The sequence below is a fragment of the Colobus angolensis genome, unplaced genomic scaffold (assembly GCF_000951035.1).
Source record: "Colobus angolensis palliatus isolate OR3802 unplaced genomic scaffold, Cang.pa_1.0 Scaffold31, whole genome shotgun sequence".
In the NCBI taxonomy this organism is placed as follows: Eukaryota; Metazoa; Chordata; class Mammalia; order Primates; family Cercopithecidae; genus Colobus; species Colobus angolensis.
In genome coordinates, this window is record NW_012116377.1 from 5,821,598 (window position 1) to 5,839,446 (window position 17,849).

The 17,849-nt window shown below is 49.5% G+C and overlaps 1 protein-coding gene across 1 annotated transcript in view; it reads right to left on the minus strand.

The window, feature by feature from the left end:
• Window positions 1-17,849, minus strand: part of PODXL2 (podocalyxin-like 2) — a 46,019-nt gene continuing 28,170 nt past the window's right edge. The window contains exons 4-9 of the mRNA XM_011950850.1: window positions 11,219-12,000; window positions 10,069-10,143; window positions 3,950-4,106; window positions 3,350-3,411; window positions 940-1,119; window positions 1-290 (exon numbers count right to left, since the gene is read on the minus strand). Of these exons, the coding sequence (XP_011806240.1) occupies window positions 78-290; window positions 940-1,119; window positions 3,350-3,411; window positions 3,950-4,106; window positions 10,069-10,143; window positions 11,219-12,000 (1,469 nt within the window). The 3' untranslated portion in view covers window positions 1-77. The remainder of the gene's footprint in view (window positions 291-939; window positions 1,120-3,349; window positions 3,412-3,949; window positions 4,107-10,068; window positions 10,144-11,218; window positions 12,001-17,849) is intronic.

Here is a 17,849-nt window from a genome sequence, read left to right on the forward strand (position 1 = left end):
CGGGCTCCGGGCCGTCCGTTTCGGGGTCCACCTCGCTTCGTCCTGGCAGCCCACTCTGGCCTGCGCCTCGGCTGCGCTCACAGGTGCGTGTCCTCCTCGAACACGTCCGAGTCCTCGGGGTCCCGCTTGCCCCCCATGAGCGCCCCCCAGCTTCCCGGGCCGTTGAGGGTCCCGCCGCCATTCAGGCTGGGGTGCTTCTCCTGCATCTCCGACTGGCTGTCGCTGGCCACGTCCAGCGTGGGGTTGTCGTGGCAGCCGTTCTCCACGAAGCGCAGCTCCTCGCCGTGCGACTGCGACGGGGTGGGGAGAGGCCGTGGGCGAGCGAGCCGGCCCCCAGACAGCTCCAGGCCTGTGGCCATCTGTGCAACCCCACCCAGAGGGTCCCCGCGGCACCCTCCACAGGTGCCAGATCCTTCTTTTCTGTTGCTGCAGCTCCTTTCTCAAAATAAATCTACTAATCGTTGGCACTACAGAGCCCCGTGGTCTCCCTGACATCATCGATCCCCCAACAGCCCCTTAAGACGACTCCACTTGCGAGGTGGGCAGGGGGCATCACTAGGGCTCTGCTCTCTTCCTCCTGGGGAGGCCTCCAGGCTGCTGGAGCCTCTCCTTGACCCTTGGGCATCACCAATGCAGGGCCTGTCTCTGGTGAGGTATCCAGGTGTTCAGGCCCTGCAGTGCCTGCCCTGGAAAGGGGCTGGTGGTGCCAGGGAGGGGCCCCCTGGTGGGGCTAGCAACCCCCTCACTCCCTGCACCTCCAGCACCTGTCCTGGGGCTGGTGCCCTGCAGAGCAGGCAGCAGTGCTAGGCTGACCAGCTGCTTCACCCATGGGACCCTGTGCGCCCAGGAGAGTCACTGCCTCCCCTTGCAGATGAGGACACCTATCGATGGGCACTCTCCTCTCCACTGGCCCCCAGCCCCACCTGTCCCCACACTCACCACATGCTTGAGCTTGGGCAGCCGGCGCTGCCAGCAGTTGTAGAGCAGGCCAAGCGCAATGATGATGATGCAGATGGCCCCAATGACCACCAGCACCACGAAGAGCGTGCCGTAGTCGCTGCGCACTTGGCTGGCCCGCGCCTGGCAGCTGCTGGTTGTGGAATAGTTCTGGATGCCAATCTGGGGGTGGGAGGGGCCAGGTTCTTCAGCTGAGGTCCTGGGGTGCCATGGCTCCTCTGGGGTGGTTGCATTGGGCTCAGGGGTGGGGATGGGGGAGCAGGCTTAGAAGGTGCTGGCACTCCCGACTCCTGAAGTTCCCTGGGGCCTGGGCTCGCCTTTACCCCATGCTTATTCTGTTCGTCTCAGCACAGCTATAGGCGTCTCCACCCCATACCCATGTTCCCGGCCTCCTTCACATCCCACCACAGCTTCTGCCCCAACCGCTGAGTGTGAGCCCACTGTGGCCCTAGCCCCTCAGTGAGAGTGGACCCATGCTGCTGGACACCATCCAACTAGAGAGATCCCCCACACCTATCCCTAACCAGTTAGAGAGACAAGAAGATACGAGCCCCCCACACATCTTCCACCATACAACCGCTTCCACCTCGGTAGGGAGGGGTGGGATAGTCACCCTGCACCAGGGCCAGTGCAGGAAGGGATACTGAGGGCATGCAGGCCACATGCGTGGCCACCCTGGCTGCCCAGCTTCCTCCCTTCCCACGGCGTGTTCACTGCTGGCATGTAGCTGCCTGCACCCCTCCACACTGCAGGTTGTCATGGTCAGTCCTGCCTTCTCTGGCCAAGGAGATCGGCGCCAGGGGCCAGGCAGGTGCTGTCTCCACAGATCAGCATCTCAGCAGAGAGAAGCAGGAAGGCGAGTACCACCAGGGACTCCTCAGGTGAGGGGTCAGGGCATTTCCCAGTGCTGAGGCCTAGATTGCACCAGACCCCCCTTTCTGAGGCCACGTTGCAGCTCTTCCCTAGTTTCTGTGAACCATCTGTATCTCCAGTACTTTTCTCAATTTTTTGTTATCAAGGGTCAGTTTTTCTTGCTAGATTCACCTGAGTATATTTCTAAAGACCCAGCATGACTTTTGGCTAAGTCAGTCTGAATTAAGTGACCAGTAAGGCCAGAATACTCAGGGGCAGCGAAAAGCAGGGTGAGGACTGTATAAAAGGTCAAGGTTAGCTCACACTTCCACCAGCAGCCCCACTGTTCATGGACCCACGATTCTAGAACTGGGAAGGGCCTCAGTGGCCCTCCAGGCAGTAGAGCAGTGTGGTGAAAGGCCCAGGCTCCGGAATCAGGCTTCCTGCAAAGCCTGGCTCTACTGCTTACCGGCGGTGCCATCTCAGGCAGGTCACCCAACCTCTCCTGCTTTGGCTCTCATCTTCCATGGGGACACCATCGGTACTCAACAGGTGCCTCACTTAATTCTCACAACCCCAAGGGGTGGTGGCGAGGACTGAGGGAGAGAGCCTTGCACAGTGTGATGCTCGGTGGGCATTCAACATGCTCACCAGAAAAGCACCACCACCAGGGCCTCCGCTCCCCTGGCACGCAAGGATGAGGTGGAGGACAGGATTATACCACTTATCTCTCCTGCCAAAAGTGGCAGCACCCTCGGGAGTGGAGAGGGCTGATGACAGGGCACTGGACTCTACAGTGAGCAACGGCAGTTTTGGTGGAGATGGTGGCTGTCCTGAAGAAGCGAGATGAGGAACGGAAGGACCCCACAGGCAAGGTGGTGTGAGGAGCAGGAGGACTGGGGGACCCTGCCATCCCATCCAAGCTTGTGTGGCAGCTGGGTAGGAGAGGTTGGCAGGGATGGGCCAGGCAGCCAGCAGACTGCACTGGATGGGGGCACCTCCCAAGATGGCAGGGCTGCCTCCTGGCCCCCAGGTGCCGCATCTCACTGCAGCAGGAGTGCAGAGCCTGGCTGTGCAAGCACCAGCAGACTCACACATCCACTCCAAGTCACATGTCCAGGTCTCCCAGGCTTGCTCTTTTGGTTTCTGGAACCCATCACGCTGTCCCCTTCCACCAGGCTGCATGGCGTCTCTGCCACTGTCCGCCCGGAAAACTCCCAGTTAACCCTCATTGCCCCCCAGACCCTTCCTCTCTGGGCCCTCTCCTGTCAGCCTCTTAGCACAGCCCCCCGCACCCCCATGGCCCCTTTCTGCCCCTGGCCATTGCCTGCATTGCACCATTGGTTGGTAGCATGCATGTGCACCATCTTTCCCACAAAACCATGTCTAAGGAAGGCCTGAAGCAAGGGACCCGCCCAGAGCACACTCTGTCTTATGCTCCTTTGAACCTCACGATGTGGGCAGCCTCCTGGGACTTTGAGGAACAGAGACAGGAGGGAGCGTATTAGAAGCTAACAAGTCCAGGTCCCTGCACTCTTACCTCCTCCAGGCTCCTGCGGATGTCACCCAGCATGGAAAGGACATCTTGAGTGGGCACCACCCCTGGGGGGTAAGAAACACCACTATCAGTGCAGCCATGGCTGAGGTGCCCCTCCAAGGGCTCTGATCCCGCTCTCCAATGGCTGGCCTGAGGCTCTGCCTCCCTTCCTGGCTCAAATTGCACACAGATCCTCAAGGCACACGCCTCCCCCTCTCCTAGACATGCTTTTCACTGCATCGATTTGTTAGAACATCGATTTGTGTAATACCAGACAGCCACTTGCGAAGCCTACACACTGCCTTCTGAACACACCCCTTCTCCCCTGCCACACCAGGTACAGTGTCCATTCATCTCCCAACTGTGCTGGACTACACCTCTTCCCCTGCCTCCTGTGCCCATCCTTCATTCTCACACCCCCCTCCTTTTCCCCAGAACCCAAGCTGGTGGGTACGCCTTAACCCCTAAACTAAGTAGCTCAAACTAATGTCCTGGAGTTCCAAGTTTCAAAGCCCTTATGCATGTACTTTTTCCCCGTGGCCCTCAGGGGCCGCCTACCTCCCACTGCCCTCCTGGGCCCTCCCATCACCTGCCCTCACTCACCCTGCTCGCCCACCAGTGTCATGAGAAGGTGCTGCTCCTTCTCGCTGGGCTTGCTCAGAGAGATGTGCCAGGCCCCGTGGTGGCCGCTGCCATGGCGGGGCAGCACCTCTTCCACCAGGGCCAGGAGCTGCGGCCCCCGGTGCTGCCGGAACACCTCCTACGAGGGCAGAAAGAGCCCCCCGTGTTCAGTGAAGGAGAGGGGCTCTACTGGGCCCTCTGCCTCTAGGCCCAGCCCCGTACTCACCCTCACCCTCTGGCTGTTCCCAGAGAGGCAGCTCTGGTCAGCTGTGGAGACCCTTTGAGAGCTGCAAGCCGGGGAATGTGGGAACGCCAAGATGTACACCCATTTGTTCACTTACACCACGTGTCCTTCCTGCCCTGGCCTCTAGCCATGAGAAAGTCAAGGGGTCTGTCCCAGAGACAGATGCAGTTGAGTGGTGCGGGGACATACACACACACGCCATGTACAGCCCAGAAACTAGGTACACAGAGTGGTAAGGCCTATGGGAGAACTGCTCCCTGTGCCTAGTGCTCAAGTGCGTGGTGCTGGGGATGAACACACGGGAGGGTGGGAGTGGTGATGGACAAAAGAGGTGTGCACCATGTAACTACCAAAAATCGGGGAGGGGCCAGAAGTGGCAGAACCTGGCTCTCCTCTCGCCTGTCAGCACAGAGATGCAGCCCCAAGCTGGTGAGTGGGGAAAGCCATCTGTGTGCTCTTGTGTAGGCGGTGGAGGCCAAAAGAGCAAACACAGAGATGGGAACTGGAGCCCCTGGAGCTGGGCTGGGACAGAGGGAGGGGCACGAGGAGACCTTTTCTCATCGTGCACTCGCTTGTATTGTTGAGGTTTTCTTGACCCTGTATATATGTAATTCCACAATTTAAAACAAAAACAAGAGCCTGGCCTTAAACAGAAACTCAGTGAGTGGCAGGAGCCCAGGCTGGGGCACAGGCCAGAACCCTGCCTCCTGCTTCACGTCCTGCCATTTGTCCCTGCCCAGCCCCATCTAGGAAGATACCCTCCTTTGGCCCTGTGGCCACTCCTCACTCTGGCTCCTCTCCAGCAGCCTTTTCCCTCCTGAACATGCACAGTCACACATTCCCTGTTCCTAGCCTCCACAGCCTGCTGCAGATACCTCTCTCCCAGGTGCTCAGCTCTTTCACAGTGCCCTGCTATGCAGCTGAGAGCCAGTGCCACTAGGAGGCACAGGCATCTCACTAGGCCAGCCCTGCAGGATCCCCTGCCACTCCAAATCTCCCTTCTGTTAGAGCCCAGGCTAATGAGCTGTTCCCTAGTTGTCATGCCAACCTAAAGTCTACCAGAGGGACTGAAGTGCTGGGCCTCTGTTCTTTGTTACCATGGCAAATGCCAGGCTCAGGCTCAAGCCTTGGCACTCACTGGTCTAACAGCCAGCCAACTGAGTTCTAAATGTGGGAGAAGATGGGTACCTGGAGATGGCCACAGAGCAACTAGGAAAGGCCTAGTTCTGTGATGGTTCTTACCTTCTTCACTGATTGAGTAGGGGGGAGAAGCATGCCCACCTCTGCCGGAGCAAGGGTACGTGCACCATGACCCACAGACCGCCGGTTACAAAACAAGCACTCTCCTGCCACATGAAGTGCCTACTCTCTGTGCCGCAGCTCTGTGATCTGCTGTGTTTGCACACCCCACATTTTCCTGGGTACATATGTCAGCCTGGCTTAAGCCCAGAGACCCACAACATCAGTGTGGGAGGATCTGATGACTGCAGATGTCATACCACTTATTACGTAGACAGGAAAACTGAATGTCCATGGCAAGGGGGAAAAGCCCTGACTTTGGAATCAAATAAATCTGGGCTCTGGCCAGTGCAGAGGCTCATGTAATCCCAACATCTGGGAGGCCAAGGGAGGTGGATCACTTGAGCCCAGGAGTTCCAACTCCTGCACAGACAACACAGCAAACCCCATCTCTACAAAAATGCAAAAAAATTAACCAAGTGTGGTGGTGCACATCTATGGTCCCAGCAACTTGGGAGGCTGAGGTGGGAGGATCACTTGAGCCTGGGAAGTTGAGGCTGCAGTAAGCTGACATTGTGCCACTGTACTCCAGCCTGGGTGATAAAAATAAATAAATACCTCGGTTCAAATCCTGTTTCTGCCATTTGTCAGCTCTCTGTGATGTGAGCAAAAAAAAAAAAAAAAAAAGTACCTCTCTGAGCTTCAAAGGCTCAGATCCTTGCATCTCTACAGTAAGGATTTCTTTTGCCTTCTAGAACTCAAAAACAACACCTCTGGATTTACTACTTTATCTTTCTGCCTCCTCTCACAGGTTTCCTTATTAGACTTCTTTCCAGTTTCTTCGTGTTACCTGTGACATCTAGGTAAAATAGACGCCACTGAGTTTGCATCACTTTCTCTAGATCTTGAGGGCCGAACTCCTGGAACTCCTGTAGTTCTATGGTGTAAAACTTTCCCCAAGAGACTGCCAGCACTTTTCTCCCTGTCTTTTCCTGAATATGTAGTCTCTGTATAGCCCATCGTTTTTTATGCACATTTATTTCTATCATTTTTCAAACAAGGCAAGGTCATTAAATGCAAAGAAAGGCCGAGGAACTATTCCAGATTAAAGGAGACTAAAGAGACAAGACAATTAATGCAATGCATGACCATGGATTCTATCCTGGACTGGGAGGGAAAAAAATATAAAGGACATTATTGGAACCACAGTGAAATAGAAATAAGGTAGGTGATCAGATAATAGTTTTGTAGCAGTGCTAATTCCTGATTTTGACCATTGCATTGTGGTTATCTAAAATATTCTTGTTCTGAGGAAATACAAACTAATATATTTGGGGGTAGGGACAAAAGGAAATAATGTCTTCAACTTTTTCTCAAATGGTTTGAAAAAATTCTAACAAGTGATGAATCTGGCAAAGAAACTAACAAATATGTTGATAAAATATAGTAAGCATTGACTGTTAATAATAATGACTAATGCTCAACATCACCAATCATCAGGGAAAATGCAAATCAAAACCACAATGAGATACCATTTAGGTTGGTGCAAAGGTAATTGCGAGTTTTGTCATTACTTTCAACGGCAAAAAGTGAAATTACTTTTGCACCAACCAAATACTTCATTTCCCTCAGGATGGCCACTGTTTAAAACAACAGAAAAGGGCCAGGCGCGGTGGCTCACGCCTGTAATCCCAGCACTTTGGGAGGCTGAGGCGGGAGGATCACAAGGTCAGGAGACTGAGACCATCCTGGCTAACACGGTGAAACCCCGTGTCTACTAAAACAACAAAAAAATTAGCTGGGCGAGGTGGCGGGCGCCTGTAGTCCCAGCTACTCAGGAGGCTGAGGCAGGAGAATAGCATGAACCCAGGAGGCGGAGGTTGCAGTGAGCCGAGATTGCGCCACTGCACTCCAGCCTGGGCGACAGAGCAAGACTGTCGCAAAACAAAACAAAACAAAAAACCAGAAAAGAACAAGTATTTACGAGGATGTGGAAACACTGGAATCCTAGTGCTGGTGAAAATGTAAAATGGTATAGTCATAGCGAAAAGCAGTATGGAGATTCCTCAAAAAAATTAAAAATAGAATTACCACATGATCCACCAACCCCACTTCTGAGTATATACACAAAAGAATTAAAAACAGAGTCTTGGCCGGGCGCAGTGGCTCAAGCCTGTAATCCCAGCACTTTCGGAGGCCGAGACGGGTGGATCACGAGGTCAGGAGATCGAGACCATCCTGGCTAACACGGTGAAACCCCGTCTCTACTAAAAAAAATACAAAAAACTAGCCGGGCGAAGTGGCGGGCGCCTGTAGTCCCAGATACTCGGGAGGCTGAGGCAGGAGAATGGCTTAAACCCGGGAGGCGGAGTTTGCAGTGAGCTGAGATCCGGCCACTGCACTCCAGACTGGGCGACAGAGTGAGACTCTGTCTCAAAAAAAAAAAAAAAAAAAACAGAGTCTTGAAGAGATATTTGCACAGCACATTCCCAGCAGCACTATTCACAACAGCCAAAAGATGGAAGCAACCCAAGTGTCCGTGGACAGCTGTGTGGATAAATAATGTGGCATACACATACAACGGAATATTTTTCAGCCTTAAGAAGAAAAGTCTGCCACATGCTACCAAATGGATGTACCCTGAGGACATCATGCTGAGTGAAATAAGCCAGATGTAAAGCGACAAATGCTGTCTGATTCCACTTCTATTAGGTATCCAGAGTAGTCCCATTCATAGAAACCAAAAGGAGAATGGTGGGTGCCGGGGCTGGGGAACAGATAGTCATTTAATGGGTACAGAGTTTCAGCTTTGAAAATGAAAAAGTTCTGGGGCTTGGTTCCACAACAATGTGCATATACTTAATACAACTGAACTTATACTTACAAAGGGTGAAATGGGAAATTTTATGTTATGTTTTTTACTACAATAAAAAAAAATCTACCATAAAAAATAATGACTAATTGAGTGGAGGTCACATATTAGAATAACACAGAAGACAAAAACAGGGAAAACAGAATAAAAGCATCTTAATATCTATGTATTGATTGGCAAAAAGATATGAACTTTAGGCTATATTGTTCAAATATGCACAATTTGCCCAAGGGTCCCAAGTACCCATACTGTGGTCTTTATGTACGTACCATTTCCCAATGAAGGGAATGAGGGCTCCATGTCTGGGGAGGAAGATGAGCCTGGAATGTCTTATTATTCCAGAAAGCAAGGAGGCAATCAGACACTTAATAGGTTGGTCAAAACGACTCAGAGGTCAACTCAAAGAGGCTTTCCCTGACCAAAGATGAGGTATTGAGCATCAATAAAAATAATAACTGCAATGGATGGAAACACACATCACTTAGGTGAAGATCCATCAGTATAGTCATGGTGGGGGAAACCAACCTCACTGGGGACTTTTGGATTAAACGCCTGTATGTCCCTTCAGTCTTGCCCAGGCCCACAAACGAGAGTAAAGAATTTAAGGCCTAAAACCAGAGACAAAGCAAAACAGAAGAGGAGACAAGAGCAACACACTGAAAGCAGATGGGTGAGTTAGAATTTCCTAATTTAGCAAACTCTAAAGAGCCAAACCCTAAGCCAAAATGTGGAAAGCTGAGAAGCAGTCAGATGCATACTGATTGACACTCCCCAGATGCCCCGGAATAGGGGCCCTGGTTACCTTTGGAAGAGCGGATGAAAATGCTACTAAAAATATAAGCTAGTCAAAACTTTGCTTAAGAAACGGCTGGGTCCCTAGTTCTTCCCGCAGTGCTGTACAGCCAAGAAATGTCCCTTCTCCCTGGCAGAAGACTGGAAGTTTATTCTTTAAAAAGGATAAAACAGAGGGTCTCTGACCTAGAGAGCATCAGACACAAGTGTGTGTTTTGGGGAGGGAAAAGGTCATGCTGCAAACAGGAAGAGACAGTACAAGAATATTGATATTTATGGATACATATTTATAATACTGAAACACCCAGCCCTCTCTCTCCACCCTGGCTCCCAGAACACTGACAACCAACTTGTTATACTTCCAACAGAACAGAAAGTTCCCTTTTCAAAGACTCTAATCACCTCAGGAGGAAGGTGCCATTCCTTCCTCCTAACAATGCTGCCATTACAAATTTCTAAGTGATACGGCCTAGCCAGACCACTCTCATGAGAAGCCGTAGCTGACAAACCCTAGCACCATGCTCAAAGCTTCCAGCCAGTTTTTTGATAGAGAAAGCTGTAAACAAACTCCACCAGACATCTGTGGAGAGCATGTATATATACGAAAAGGCTGAGACCCAAAACGAGGAAAAGCAACCTATACAGGGAGAAAACAACTCTAAAAAACACAGAAAGGTTTCAGTATCACTGGAGAAATAAGATAGTGCACACATGAACAAAATATTCGTTTAAATTAAAAAGAGAGGGAGGCAAGAACCAAAGAGCCTTCAGAAATTTTAAAATACGAAAGCTCTCTGTGTGTAATGTTGGTGGCTGCTGGTATATCCCTGGGCCACCAACTGAAGAACTAAGCCTCCTCCTGTGCACTGCTTGTCCCCGCAGCCCACCCTCTGCCCCACCCTGTCCAGTGCCTGCAGCCTTTCCCTGCGGTTCGGAGCCTGGCTGGGCACTCACACAGTCTATGTTCTCTGTCATGTTCAGAATGATGTAGTTTTTCCCAGCCAGATTGCTCCAGTCCTTGCAGATCACCTGTGTGAGGAGACAGAAAGCAGGGCGACAGTTATGAAGGCATAGGAAAGGCACGGGGGAAAGAGCCCCAGTCAGAGGCCCTTTGGGAAGCTGGAAGGTGGAGGCCATCAGAGGCATATTACAGCGAGGGGCTGCTGATAGCCTCTGTGAGGCACCATGCCGAGGAGTACAAACTCAAATGTCTTTGGGGACCAAGCAGGGAATGTGTTGAGTGAGAGGAGGAGGCCAAGCATTATTCCCAGGAAAAAGGGGGCTATATCAAAGGGGCCAGGCTGCAGAGAGCTTGCCCCACATGCTGGCTTTCAAGGGCAAGTTTATCGCTAATATTCTGGGGCTCCTTTCCTTTCCTTGCAGTGTCAGTGGGTGTGAACACTGACTTGTGCCTGCTGTGCACGTGGGTGTCGGTGGGGAGGAGGAGGGTGGTGAGATGGGATGGGGAAAGCACAGGTCAGCCACTAGCTCTAGCTGCTGGTAGAATCAGTGCAGAAGTCTAAGGGTGGGCTGGGCGCGGTAGCTAATGCCTGTAATCCCCGCACTTTGGGAGGCCGAGGCGGGTGGATCACTTGAAGTCAGGAGTTCCCGACCAGCCTGGCCAACATGGTGAAACCTTGTCTCCACTAAAAATACAAAAAGTAGCCAGGCATGATGGCACACGGCTGTAATCCCAGCTACTCAAGAGGCTGAGTTACAAGAATTGCTTGAACCTGGGAGGTGGAGGATGCAGTGAACCGAGATCATGGCCACTGTACACCAGCCTGGGCGACAGAGTGAGACTCCATCTTGGAAAAAAAAAAAACAAAAGAAGTCTAAGGGTGGCAGTGGTAACACCTGAACAAATGAAACCCAGGCCAGGCCACCAAGCTTCTCCGAAGGCCTCTGCAGAGAAGTGTGGGGAGAACACCCATTGTTGGCCCTGAGGTTTGCATCCCCACAAGTTCCATGGGGATCTACGTGCCATGGAAAGGGCCTCCCTCCTCAACCTGGCAGATCCTGCCCCCACGCCACACCAGCCCTGGGGATGGCCAGGCTCTGTGAAGAAGGTGCGGGGTGGTGGCCCGCATACACCTCACTTTACCTGCGTAGAATCCCAGGGTATTCTGGATTGAGCTTCAGCTGCCTGCCCTTCTAGAAGCTGCTGGTTGAGATCTTCTTGCCCCAAGGTAGCAGAGGAAGGTGTCAGTTTCACATCTCCAGGGGCCAGTGGGAAAGAGGCTGAGGTTCTAGAGCCAAGGGGATCTTCATCTGGGTGCTCAGCCCCACTGGGAGCTGTGGTTTGAAGGAATGAAGGCAAGGCCGGCACTTCCTCCTGCTGGCCAGACAAACCAGCTGCTCCCACAGTGACTTCCTCACTTGCTTCCTGAGGAGCCTCGAATTCTACCCCAAGCCCTGCAGCTGGCAGCACTGTGGCCTCCGCCTCCTGGCTGGTGGAGTCCTGGTCCCCCAGAGTCACTGTAGTTGGGGTGACTGTAGGCAGCAGCAAGCTGGGCCCCATGCTGCTCTCTACCTCCACACCTGATGAGGCCTGGTCCCCAGAGTCTTCATGCTTGCTTTTGGTGGCCCCTGGGGTCTGGCTGCTGCTGGTGAGAGAAAAGTCACGGACCTGAGGCTTGGCTTCTTCTTGGGATCCATTCACAGGGAGCAGCTCCTCCTCTTCCTCCTCTTCTTGTTTCTCTACTTCTTCCTTCTCCCTCTCCTCCTCTTCCTCTTCTTCCTCTTCCTCCTCTCCGGGAGGCATATGCCAGGGAGGCTCAACCAGATTCATCTTGGGCAAGGGAGAGGGGAGGTTTGGCAGTTCTTGAGCCTGGCTGGTGTCTTCAGTGGAACCTGCCTTCTCAGTTAAGTCAGGAAAAACATAATCTAAGGACAGAGATGAAAAGTTCATTCACTTGTTTCATCATTTATTGCTTTACTCAGTATTTACTGGGCAGATGGCATAAAAGAACCACAATACACCGAAGGGGCAGAAGTCATCAGGTCATGTCCGAGAGGACTAAGAGGTGAGGCCGGGGGAGCAGACTGTGGAGGGACACAGGGACAAGGCTAGTCACTGTTTCCTTTATGATGATAAAATAATACAAATTTATCACCAAAACTCAATGAACACAGGAATGTGGAAAGTTTTGTATACTGTATCCCTCCAAAAGAGCCATGAGTAGTTTGAGGTATATATTCTCCACTGTGTTTGTAATGTGCTTGCTTGTCCTCATCCAGGGATTTCACCAAGAAGATCCCACAACAACCCACTAGGAAAGGTCCCCCTACTCCTTTTCTAGTGAGTCATTATGAGAGTCTTCTTGGTGGAGTTCCCGAAGGAGGTCTGACAGCCCTCTCATCACAGAAGTGAGACCCCTCGATTATGACTATTGTTCCTAAACTGTGCTCTTTTTCTATAATTTAGGCCCAGACAGGAAATGAAAAAGATGTAGGGAGAGCCAGAGAGAGGCCAGGGGCTGAGCCCGGAGGTTTCCAGGGCCTCCCAGAATGTTCAGGGTCACTGTTGGCAGTGGGAGAGGGGATTTTATTCTCCCTGCCATTCTTGGGAATTACATTTTGAAGCAGAGAAGCTAGGAGACTTCCTGGAGATCAGATTGTTTTCTGGCTTTTCAATGAACCCTAGGCCTCTTCCAAATAACTATGTATGAAAGTTACAGAACAAGTTTTTTGGAAATTCATTAAAAATATCAGAAGCTATATCTAGGAAGCAACTTTTATTGGCTGCCATTTTGTTTCAAAATAATAAATATTGTAGTTTTAAAATACTCTTTAGAAAGGAGAGTGGTGGGAACGCTTTAAGATAGCAAACTAAGGGTATTCATTTACTGCCTCCTCCAAAATTTTTATGAAACGACAAAAAAAAAATTTTAACGGTCAAAATGAAGGTAAAAACATTTTAGAGAAATTTCTGGGAACATGGAACGCATCTGAGATTATAGGAACGGATAACCCCTCAGTCAAAATAAGCATAGGAAAAAATAGCAGGGGAGGAGGCAGGCTTTCTTACCCAGAGTTAGGAAAAGGCACAACTGTGGGAGCAAGGATGTAGAACACAGGAAATTCAGAGAACAGAAGGTAATTTTAAAAAATCTAATTAGTATCCTCAGAAAGATTCAAAACTATTGCATCCCTAAAATAAGAGGCCACTAAGAAAATCAAGTAATCTTTAAAAAAGAAAAATTTCTTGGATATTGAAAGTCGATTGTTGAAATTTAAAAATTCAGCAGATTGAAAATTCAAATTTTTAATGGCTGGAAAAAAAAAAAAAGGTCAAGGAAAAGCCTCTAGGGCAAAAGGGAAAAGACAATAGAGAAGAGTTAAAAGATACAGACAACCACTGTAGGAGATCTAATACCTAGTTAATATGATTTCCAGAAAGATAGAAGCAATAAAATAGAGAATAATGGAGAGAAACAAAGAAAAAAAATTTCCAGAGCTGGTAACATGAATCTTTGCATTGAAAGGCTATATCATCAGGGTGAATGATAAAAGGCTCACACCTAGCCTCATTCTCATGTCATTTTAGGATTCTAAGGAGCAAGAAAAAATCTTAACAGCTCTCAGAGAAAGAACAGGTTATCTGTAAAGGAACAAGAAACAGATTATCAAATTATCATGAAGCTTCTAATTAATATCAATAGCCAAGAGGAAGAATTTTAAAATGCATTGAAAAACCTGAGGGATGTTTATTTTGAACCTGAAATTTTATACCCAACTAAACAACTACTCAGGTGTGATTACAAAATAAAGACATTCTCATACATGCAAAGATTTAAAAGTGTTATTATCCACAGATTCCAAGAGATTTAAGTAAGTTCTCTAAAAAATCCAAAAAAGAAGACATGGGAAATCAAGAAACATGACAGGAATGTAATGAAAATATATCTCAGGATGGAAACTGTGCAGTAAGCCTGGAAAGCAATTGGTTCAAATTAGAACACAGAGAAAGAGCTCTGAGAAGGATTACTTCAAAAAGAAAAACTGATTGCCTGTCATAAAAAGTATGACTTAGAAGCTGAACAATTCTAGTGACAACTGAAAGCCTACTATAGTATTTAAATCAATAATTAGAATATTCTATCCAGTCCACTTCTGTTAACTAGACTTTTTGAGTAGCAGATCCTCCCCCTCTTCCACCTGACGTCATGCTCTGTAGTGAAGTCACTACAGATAAATAAATAAATAAGAAAGAAAGAACAACCAAGGTTCCCAAGATATTTTAAGAAAGCCAGCCTGATGAAGAAGCATGAGGGTGAGACCGTAAAGCAACTGACCTCTAGGAAGAGTCAGTCTAGTTAACAAAAGAGAATTCAGAAAAGTTTCTTGTTAATATCTTCAGAAAGATTCAGGAGGAAACCACACCCATAAAACAAGTATATAGAAGAATAAAAATATTTTGCTTCAATGTAACAACTTTATAATAGCCAGATCTATTCAAAATTAAAATATAATGCATGAAAACATAACTGAAATGGGCTGGATGATTACTTGATAGGAATACTGGTTAACAGAATAGGAGTCAGCTGGGTGCCTAGGAAATACAACATAAATCCCTTACAAGCATATTTCATTATTGGAAGATTAATCTGACAGCAATTTACAAGATTAGGTGAAGGAGTAGATGAATGAAAGTTTAGAGAAGAGTCAGGGAGTTGCTGCAGTGGTTCAGGAGAGATGCATGGCACTGACGACACTGGAAATGATGAGAAAAGAGCAGATTTAAGAGATGACTCTGAAGGAGAAGTAATCAGATGTTTGAGCTGGAGGGCCAACAGGAAGAAGCTGCCGGAGTAGCCAAGCCATTAGTAAAGATGGTGAAGTTCAGAGGAAAGGCATATTGGAAACCCTCAGGACGCACTTAAAATAGCTGATGGATTCAATGAAGCCTAGGATATGGCAGGAATATGGTGGGTGGTGACACACCCATCAGCAGAATCCCACAGGGTGGGGAGGTCCTGGGAGGGCACGTTGACTAAAACAATCCCTCTACTCAATTTGGTGCTGACTTTCCAAAAGTCAGAGAGAGCACCAACATCTCCAGAGGGCACCAACAGAACTCCCTAAACTGTGTACAGCCTCTTCAAAGATGCATCATCAGTCACACTGTCAGCAACATGATCTGGGACTCAGCCACTAACTTATCTGTGCACGCAGTGGTTATATCACTGATATTTTGTTTTGTTTTTGAGACGGGGTCTCACTCTGTCACCCGGGCTGGAGTGCAGTGGTGCCATGACAGCTCACTGCAGCCTCAAACTCCGAGGCTCAAGTGATCCTCCTACCTCAGCCTCCTAAGCAGCTGGGACCACAGGCATGTGCCACCACACCCAGCTAATTTTTTTTTTATTATTCGTAGAGATAGGGTATCTTTACGCTGTGCAAGCTGGTCTCAAACTCCTGAGCTCAAGCAATTCTCCTGCCTGAGCCTCCTGAGTAGCTGGGACTTACTGGCACACACCACCACACTTAGCTAATTTTTTTTTTTTTTGAGATGGAGTCTTGCTCTGTCACCCAGGCTAGAGTGCAGTGGCACGATCTTGGCTCAACTGCAACCTCTGTCTCCCAGGTTCAAGCAATTCTCCTGCCTCAGCCTCTCAAGTAGCTGGGACTTACTGGCACACACCACCACACTTAGCTAATTTTTTTTTTTTTTGAGATGGAGTCTTGCTCTGTCACCCAGGCTAGAGTGCAGTGGCACGATCTTGGCTCAACTGCAACCTCTGTCTCCCAGGTTCAAGCAATTCTCCTGCCTCTGGCTCCCAAGTAGCTGGGACTATAGGCATGCGCCACCACGCCCAGCTAATTTTTGTATTTTTAGTAGAGACGGGGTTTCACCATGTTGGCCAGGCTGGTCTCGAACTCCTGACCTCATGATCCACCCACCAAGGCCTCCCAGAGTGCTGGGATTACAGGCATGAGCCACCGTGCCTGACACCTGGCTAATTCTTTAAAATTATTTGTAGAGATGGGGTCTCCCTGTGTTGCCCAGGCTGGTCTTGAACTCCTGGGCTCAAGTGATCCTCCTGGCTTGGCCTGCCAAAGTTCCAGGATTACAGGCATGAGCTACTGCACCTGGCCTGGGCTTCAGTTTTTATCTGGAATGAGGATGATGGTATATATGATTTCTAAGGTTCTTTATATCACTGGTATTCTAAGCTTTAGATATAGTTCTGATAAATGTGTCTTATATAACACAATGGCATTACAAACAACTCTACTGTCTTAAATAAGAATAAAACAGGATTCGCTAGATTACAAATTCTTGATGCCAAGCAAAGTGATTTTCTTCATCCTTACATTCCCAGCACCTAACATAGTGCCTGGCCCAGAGTAGAAAGGAGAGCAACGTGTGTTTGTTGAACTTTTCTGCCTCCTAAACACCAGGGCCTGTGCCTCCAGGGAGTAAGAGGCCCACCTGTCGGCCGGGCGCGGTGGCTCAAGCCTGTAATCCCAGCACTTTGGGAGGCCGAGACGGGTGGATCACGAGGTCTGGAGATCGAGACCATCCTGGCTAACACGGTGAAACCCCGTCTCTACTAAAAAAAAAAAAAAATACAAAAAACTAGCCGGGCGAGGTGGCGGGCGCCTGTAGTCCCAGCTACTCGGGAGGCTGAGGCAGGAGAATGGCGTGAACCCGGGAGGCAGAGCTTGCAGTGAGCTGAGATCCGGCCACTGCACTCCAGCCTGGGCAATAGAGACTCCGTCTCAAAAAAAACAAAAACGAAAGAGGCCCACCTGTCACTACCCAGACTTCTTTACTGTCTCTATGAATTCCTCTCCTGCCTCTCAAAATGCAGTCCCTTCCAGGGTCAGCCTCTGACTCATCATTTCCACACTTCTTCCTTGGTCAGTGTTTATTCCACAGGCTGCATCTATTTTCTCTATGCTAAAGGCTCCCAAATTTACATCTCCAGAGCTCCTCACTTTTTTCCAGCCTCTCACTCCAGTGACTTGACAAATCACTAAACGCTTGCTCACTAGCACTTGGAATCAGCAGTCCTTTCCCACTTTCTTACCAGCTCTCAAAATCTAAAATTATTCCTTTTCTTTTTACTGTGTGGTCTCAGTTCCACTGCTTATCAGCTGTATGATCTTGGACATGTTGCTTAACCTCCACGTGTCTCCCTTTCCTTAAGTGTAAAATAACAATAGTACCTGCCACACAGAGTGTGGTCAGGGTTCAGTGAGGTGACCCTGTGCACAGTCCACAGAGTAAACACTCAGTTAATTGTGGGGGGTCCTCCACCTCCTCCTGTTATTATTATTATTATTTGAGACAGAGTCTCGCTCTGTTGCCCAGGCTGGAATGCAGTGGTGTGATCTTGGCTCACTGCAACCTCCACCTCCCAGGTTCAAGCAATTCTCCTGCCTCAGCCTCTAGAGAAGCTGGGATTACAGGCACCCACCACCATGCCTAGCTAATTTTTGTATTATGGCTGGGCATGGTGGCTTATGCCTGTAATCCCAGCACTTTGGGAGGCCAAGGGAGTGGATCACCTGAGGTCAGGAGTTTAAGACCAGCCTGGCCAACATGGTGAAACCCCATCTCTACTAAAAATACAAAAATCAGCCAGGTGTGGTGGTAGGTGCCTGTAATCCCAGCTGCTCCAGAGGCTGAGGCGCGAGAATCGCTTGAACCTGGGAGGCAGAGGTTCCAGTGAGCCGAGATTGCACCACTGCACTCCAGCCTGGGTGACAGAGTGAGACTCTGT